Here is a 7933-nt window from a genome sequence, read left to right as displayed (position 1 = left end):
TATATATGCATACATTCATGATTTCTAAATACGATTAGCATTTTTCAGGGACCGAACATAACAGTTATTGATGAAAACTGTCATTGTCATACCAATACATTTTTTTAACACGAGAATCAAATTTGAAAACAAATTATTATTAGTAATTTTTATGCAAAATTAAAAAAATAACAATTATTTTTGATTTTTATCTAAATAATCTGTAAGTAACAGTTGTTTTTAATTTTTATTTTATATGTTTAGAACAGTTGTTGAAGACATTTATTTATAAAAATCGTCAATATAAATCATTCACAGACTTTTATTTTTTAAGTCATACGTATAAAAGTCATTATTGTTTTTCGCAGTTAAAAAGGTGTTGGAGAACCAAAGTTTACTACGGCTTACACAAATGACATTTATAATATAGTTTTTAAAAATAAAAGTCAGTAACTGATTTATATTGATGGCTTTTATAAATAAAAAACTTCAATAACTGTTATCTAAGATATACTAATTCAAAAATAATTCTTATTTTGGATTTATAAAATAAAAATCCGAAAAAATATTATTTGAGGAGTAATTAAATAAAGGTCAAAAAATAATTGTTAAAGAGCGACAGTTTTTAATAACATTTGTAACTGTTACGGTCCCTGCCATCTCAAAAAATATTTATAACAACTACGTTTTCATATACTTAGTTAAGTCATTCACAAAAAGGATTTGCCGTGCATTTGTTATTGTTAATAAGTAGTAAGAAGAAGTTAGTTGTGGGCGGAAATGTTGCTGCTCTTGGTGTTGGGGCATTATTTTCTTTGTAAGCAAATTGCTGATGCGTTCTGCCAGTAATGGTATTTAAGTGCAAATAACTTCAGCATTAATTACTTTTGCGTGTATTGAGCTAACGGCGGCTGTGGAAGTGAATGCTACAGGTTGTACTCATCCTTGTGGCGTTGCGGTTGCGACTCATACCAAATGCTTAGAATCGTCCAGCGAAGGGCAGGTTTTGTGAAGTTGGAGGTGCAAAGTTGTTAATGCCACGATTTAGTGCTAAAACATTGCCGATTAATTTCAATTCTTCAAAATTTGTATAATGAAATTTATCTCTACTACTTAAACTACGTGGAAAGCTATGCGTAGACTTATGGCCGACGCTACTTAAGGAACTACTACTACTACTACTACTATTTGAAGCGCTCTGTGTGCTACCTCTGCTACTACTGTTATTCACTCTACTACTAATTCCGCTATTAATGCTACTACTAATACTACTAATGCTACTACTACTGCTAGTACTTACTGTATTGGATGCTTTACCTGGCGGTGGTTGTAATTGCTGCTGCTGTTGCTGATATAATTGTGCATTTTGTTGCAATTGATTGCTAATTTGTGGATCTAAATGCTGCCGATAGAAATTTATATTATCCAATGTTTGTTGTTGCTGTTGTTGTTGCTGCTGATTTAGTATGGCTGTTGGTATGACAGATTGGACCGAAGAAAATTGAGTTATTGACTGCTGTTGGCCGAAATTAGACGTGCCCGCCTCTTGGCGAAATAAACGCGAACGATGCTGTTGCTGTTGTTGCAATGTTTGTTGCTGCCGCTGGCTATGTTGTTGTTGCTGTTTCTGCTGTTCCAGTAGCGCTTGACTCAAAAAAGTGGGCACTAAAGGCGATTGCTGTTGCGCCGGTGGATGCTGCTGCTGCTGCTGCTGCTGATGGAATTGCTGGTGATTATGCTGCGGCAATGACTGAAAGAGTGACAATTCGAACGGTGTCTGCACGGTTGGAAAAGTAGGTGTGATTTTAAATTGATTCGATGCCTGTATCTGCACTGAAGCTTCAGCGTTTGTCGCCTGCGGTTGAGTTGGATTCACTTTTTGGCTCTGAAGATTTTGCAAATTTTGGAAAACCTTTTGTATGGGATCATTCACTGGCAATTGTTGTTGCGTCACTGCCAATATATTTGGCTGTATAATTGCTGCTACTGCCGCTAAGCGAAAATTTATTGCCACTCTCATGTAATGGCAATTGTTGCTCCACAGGGAAAGTGTTGAAAAATGTTGTTGTACTTTGGGTGACAGGGTTTGGTATGAATTCCACAGAGGGACGTATGGTGAAACTGACAATTGGGCTTTGTTGTTGTTGCTGCGCAGCACTTTGTAATTGTTGGTTGTGTTGTGCATGTGGCTGAGGGTGTGTCTGCGGTTGCTGATGCTGATGGGACTGCTGCTGTAAAGTTTGCACGAAAGTTTGTGCAGTCGACACCGGCGGTGTTTGGACAGTGGGGTGTGGCAAGTTATTAAATCTCGCTTGTTCCTCAAGTAATTTTAGTTGTCTCAAAATTAAATCTTGTTGTTGTTGTGCTTGTAGTTTGAGCTGATAGATTTGTTGTTCGAGTTGACGTTGGCGCTCGATTAGGTAAGTGCTTACTCCTTCTTGGCGGGTATTTTCATTGACAGCAGCAGCCGTTTGTGCAGAAGGCTTCTGCAAGAAATCAGATTTACAAAGAAAAAGTGAGTACCTACATATGAGTTCGTATTACGATTAAAGTGATCGCTGCAAATTTCTAAAAAAATACTGAGTTTTTCATTACAAAAACATTTGGGACTTGGAAGTTCTCTATATTTTTCCCGAAAATTGGTGTCAAGATTTACGAATTTTTTTCCTAAATTCCCGTATAGACCTCCAAAAATAGAAAGCGTGCTATAGAATCGATTTCGGAAAAAAGCGAAGGGCTAGAATTTTGTATACATCGGACAAACATGCGAATGTATAGAAAGCAATTCAAATGAATGCCCGGCCTTATCGAATAAATCGATCAAAAATGTAGAAATTTGTTGTCGCTAAAATTTCAATAAATTCGTCATGTTAAAGCAAGCAGTGAACAGTAAGGCAATAAAAACTAAACGTAGTAAATCCTCTACAGAACTAATTCATCATCTGCGAATCGAAATTTTCGATTGAAAGCTCTACATAAATTTGTCTCTTACCTGATCTTACCTCGACTAATTCTAGTATGCAAAATCATTTATGAGAGAAACTGTCTGAAGCCAAAAATATTATTGGAAAAGTTTTGGCATCGGATATAGTTTAATAAATTTGTTAATATTTATTCGAGTCTGACCTTCTAGCTAAGAGCCAGAGTTCTGTGCTTCTGAGGTTCAACTAATGCTGCGTATTGTACCTAGCCCTTCTCTCAAACTGTTGGGTATTTTTTTTTATTCAAAGATTGCCAAAATCTTCTGAGAGGCAATCTTTGTTAAAAATAGATGGTCCATCAGGTATCAGGTCTCAATTCTGCGACCTGCCGCCATCCACCTGCGAAGTGTGTTCTCTTAAAGAACTCATTTACGACAGAAACCTCCAAGACACGCCGAACCCCTTTTTATAGCAATAGCTCTACTTCATAGAAATTTTCATCGATGTTGAAATAATAACACAAGTTTACTGAAATAAAAAAAAAATTGTAATGACCGTTGTATTGAAACTCTGGTTCCGGATAGAAATTTCGTCATAAAAATCGCAAGCAGGAAGGAATGGATAGAAAACTATTATACTTTACCCGGTGGTATAGTAATTTTCACAAATGGTTTCAAATGAACGGTAGAGTGGGAGAAGGTTATTTTCTGGCATCCCTGCTCTGAGCCGTTCACTTCGACTATCGGAGTACTGTGGTGTCTTCCAGGCTGAGGTGTCAGCTATAATGGAAGCTATAAACTGATTCTTCCTTGCAAAGAACGCATTGATATGCCCTTCGCCAATTACAAGCTGCTTTTAGGATAATTTATCTATACTCGCACGAGCGAGAGATGGATGGATGGGATCGGAAAAATCTGTTACCGGTCCCTGCCTTATAAATAAACACGCGGAATGGCTCAGATGTTTCCGGAATTGTAAAAGCTCCATCTTCTCTGCAACTGTTCGGCTAACTGCAACTGAAGAGCTGATAACGCTTTCTGGCGTTTCCTTTCTTTAGTGATACATTGGAAGATTTAAATCTCAGATGCATAAGGATTTTCATCACGGCTTCAAAATATATCAGCAACTCTGTGGATTCACAACGGGCTTTGAACTCGTGTTCTATGTGAGCCCCTGCTTAAGTAATGTAAAATTTTTCAGAAATATATCCAAATAACGGATGAGTGGTTTAAGGGCTATTCATTGGTTTATTGACGATCTATATACTTATTTCTAAAAGGTATTTTTCTGTTACCAAACGATATTTCTATTAATATTGCGTAAAATAGTCACCTTGCTCAGATTTAGTTATATATTAAAAAAAAAAGGTTTTAAAAACCTGAAAGCGCTGTATCTGGTCAATAAAGCGTCATATCTTCCATAGTGCTCCACAAAATTGAATGATTAATACAACATTTTGAAGGACAGCTTCACCAATTTTAGTGACTTGAATATATATCGAATGAAATATGGCAACGCATTCTTGGAATGAAAGGCATTTAAATGTGCTAGTGGCTGGAAGAAAGTAGGATAACCGTCCTCTCCTTTTCAATTAATGTTTAATGTTTAAACGTTCCCTTTGCTGTCCTAATCGCTGCCCTGGTTTTTGTAATTCTTCTAGATAAGGTTTCATGAAGCCTTGCAGTTGCAGAGGCCGTCGGTTCTGAGTCTGTGTTCCTTAGTTTGGATAATCTATTGTTTTAACTTTATCAGACTAGCTAAATACAAGTCCAAGAAAGCTGTCAGTTTGACTTTGTTAGAGAGAGAGAGTCAAAGCAACACTAAGCTCAATACTAACAATAGACAAACGAGGCTCTGGTCGACTTTAAACCATGCGAGCGGCTACCATAAGCTTATCTAGACTACCCAGATATTTTTATGGATAAAATGATTAAATTCTTGTTTTTAGTGGAACTACCACAGAGTGTTCTACAAATAATGCCAACAACTATAAAATTCTAGCAAATTACTATGTTGTACTCAACTCAGACTGAAACAAATTTTTATATTGTTTAAAGGGGACCAAAATTCTCAAATGTTTCGAAAACTTAGAAGTATTTACTTAGACGGATACATCTAATTTCTTTAGTGTTTCCATTTTACGATAGAAGTTTCAAATATCGCCTTACTATCGACATTAAATTGCTGTGAGCCAAAGTCGCATTTACACATAAACCAAACAAAACTCACCGTCACAAAGTTATCCGCTTGCGCAGTATTCGTAAACGGCGTTGTAGGTGTAGCCAAAATATTTGTCGCTTGCGTTGGAGCCGCTAGTGCAACATTGCTGTATACGGCTTCACTTTGAGGCAAGCCTGATAGTGGATTCGTTGGTAAAACATTCAGCTTTGAGATAGTGGGACCTGTAGCGAACTGCTGTTGACCGTTGGCTGAAGCCAAGGGACGCTGTACCTTCGGTTGTTCTAAGATGGGTATGACATTCTTAGCCGCGCCACGTTCATCTAAATCCACGGTAAATGCTGTCACCAATGGTGCCTCTTGTATGCGTATGTCACCCTTGTCCACCACTTCGATATTTTCGCCATCCTCATTGTGAGTGGGACGTGGTGTAGTTGTAGTTGTTGTAGTGGTCGTAGTAGGTGGACGACGTCGCGTTGTACGTGGACGCGGTGTAGTTGTGGTAGTTGTCGTCGTCGTAGTTGTTGTGGTAGTTGGTGTTGTCGTCGCTGCGTTGTTATGTGTCTTACGTATTTCAAATTTGACCTCATCCGAATTTTCGCCAGATATTTCATTTAAGCGCACCGCTGAGTTTGAATTTAGTATATTACCCACACTGCGTGCGGTCTGTCGGCTACTTTCAAAAGTGCTAGAGGCATGTGCCACAGTGTCATCACCGGAAATCGCCGGTGTGCCCGTATGGATCTTTTTGATAGTCTTCTTCCAGATGCGTGAGCGGTCGATGAAAGTCGATAATGGCTGTTCGTGCGCGTGTTTCTCATCGAAAATGGCGGTGTAGAACTGTACACTTGGATGCACATCGGCGCCATTTGTGCTCTCCTCAAGTATTTCGTCTTTGGTGGCGTTTGTGGAATTGCTGTTTGTGGGTGTGCTGCTATTGAATGGCGTGACGGCGTTGCTGATGCTTGGTGCAATTAGCGTATTTGCCGGCATTTGGGATAGTGGCTCTGCGGTCGGACTGCTGGTAACAGTTTGATCTTCTTCATCTTCATCTTCGTCGTCGTAATCTTCAGCTGCTGCTTCTCTCTCCAACTTATCTATGGCACGTAACAGGGCTTGTCTTACAGAAAAATCTAATTTTTCGATTGCTTCTCGCGGAATAATTTCATTCGTTTCTGTTGAGTTCTCATCTTCTGTACACATCGCCAGTTGGGTTCGACTGATGAGTGAGGCGAGTATGAGGCAGATTACAAATTTCTAGAACAGAAAAATTAAATGAAAGTGTAATTAAAGTGATCATAAAAAAATTTGTAAAATAGGTTTTAATATGTGAAAAGTGGTATCTGGATTCTTAATCGTTGTTCTTTTATTTATATAATTTTGCCACTATATATGTAGAACAAAACTAAGCATAAGTTTCTATTTACCTTCTTTAATTGTGTTCTACTTACTTAGCCCCAGTTTTACAAAGATACTATTTTCGATATATAATAACTTTGGAGCTGTTAAGAATTACACATTGAAGGCTTGCTTGTTTAAGTTACGCTTGAGAAATTTTGTTTTCTATATGCTTTTTCCAGGTAAGTCTTCTATCTAGTGTCATCCCCAGGTACTTGACACTATCTTTTTTTGGTTGGCAAGTTTCTTTCTTCAAAGTAAATGTTTTCTGAACACACTTGCTTTCGTTAACCTTTAACTCTAACTCATAACTCTAACTTTTTCAAATACTCTTGTAGCCCTTTATCTCAACTATTGCTTAGGATAGCTGTGTCATCATCAAACGTTGAAATGGTTAGAGTTTCATCAGTTGGCAAACCACGAGTGAATATTACGTACAATGTGTGTCCTAGAACACTGCCTTGAGGGACACCTGCATATACAGGGTGACTTCCCGTTCTAAAGAAATTCTGTCTGACTCTGAAGTTTCTCCCCAGCAGAAAGCTTTCCCGAATTGCATGCGTATTTGCAGGGAGTCAAGCCTTTAGTTTGTATATAAGATCATTATGCCAGACTTTATCAAAAGTTTGAGAGAGGTCCAAAAATACAACGGTGCAGTATTGTTTCCCTTCGAAGGCTTTTCTAATACAAGAAAAAATTCTCTGAACTTGTTCTACACTGTCATTTTTTTCAAGAAAACCAAACTGATGTGGTGGTATTATTTGGTTACTTTAGTGGTGAAGGTTGTATTTTTTTCAATAGAAGTTTTTCAAATATTTTGGAAAATACAGCAATCAAGCTAATGGACTGATATGAAATTTACTACCGTCGGATCTTTGAGTGGCTTTGGCGCTATAATTATTTCCGAAAGTTTCCATAAGTCGGGGAAGTGCCCCAACTTAAGAATGTTATTAAAAATATGAAACAAAAAACGTACGGCACTTAGTGGAAGCTCCCTTATCATTTCACCTGTAGTCCTATCGTAACCAGGCGCTTTATTTTTCTGAATGTCATGAACAATGGTGTTAATTTAATCTTTCTTTTTAAACCGAAGCTAATTTGTGGTAAGGCTACCGGATGGTATTGAAATATTTGAAGGGTGAGCTCCTTCACATTGGGTCTAAAAACCTGTGCATGATGGCAGGCAAAAGCGTAGTTTCGAAGCAGACAAGGGCTGGACGATATCATTCTTGGTCCGAATAATAATTTGCGGGTCAATGTGCGAACTGGTATACTTTTTGCATTTTAATCAGTTTGTGTGCTTAGTTGTAAGATTTTTTTTTGTTTTTCTTTATAATTAATAAACATTGATAATGTTATGAGGCAATGGAGAATAATCAGAAATGAATTGTTCACCGAGTTTTATTTGTTATACTTTTGATCTGAAAATAACTTTGAATCAATTTTGCTTTGCTCTT

General features: G+C 37.6%; 1 protein-coding gene across 1 annotated transcript; it reads right to left on the bottom strand.

Annotated features, from left to right (window-relative positions):
• Window positions 1-588: 588 nt before the first annotated feature.
• LOC108378631 (transcription factor SPT20 homolog) lies at window positions 589-6337 on the bottom strand. The gene is given in 4 exon segments (XM_017634936.1): window positions 589-1029; window positions 1297-1948; window positions 1950-2465; window positions 5130-6337. Coding segments are annotated over 4 exon segments (2391 nt in total). The 5' UTR covers window positions 6282-6337; the 3' UTR covers window positions 589-958.
• Between the last annotated feature and the right edge of the window lie 1596 nt (window positions 6338-7933).

The sequence above is a fragment of the Rhagoletis zephyria genome, unplaced genomic scaffold (genome assembly GCF_001687245.7).
Source record: "Rhagoletis zephyria isolate East Lansing unplaced genomic scaffold, Rhagoletis_zephyria_1.1 Rzeph_scaffold_14571, whole genome shotgun sequence".
Classification (NCBI taxonomy): Eukaryota; Metazoa; Arthropoda; class Insecta; order Diptera; family Tephritidae; genus Rhagoletis; species Rhagoletis zephyria.
The sequence above is the reverse complement of the archived record's forward strand: the minus strand, read 5'-3'. Positions and strand labels throughout refer to the sequence as shown.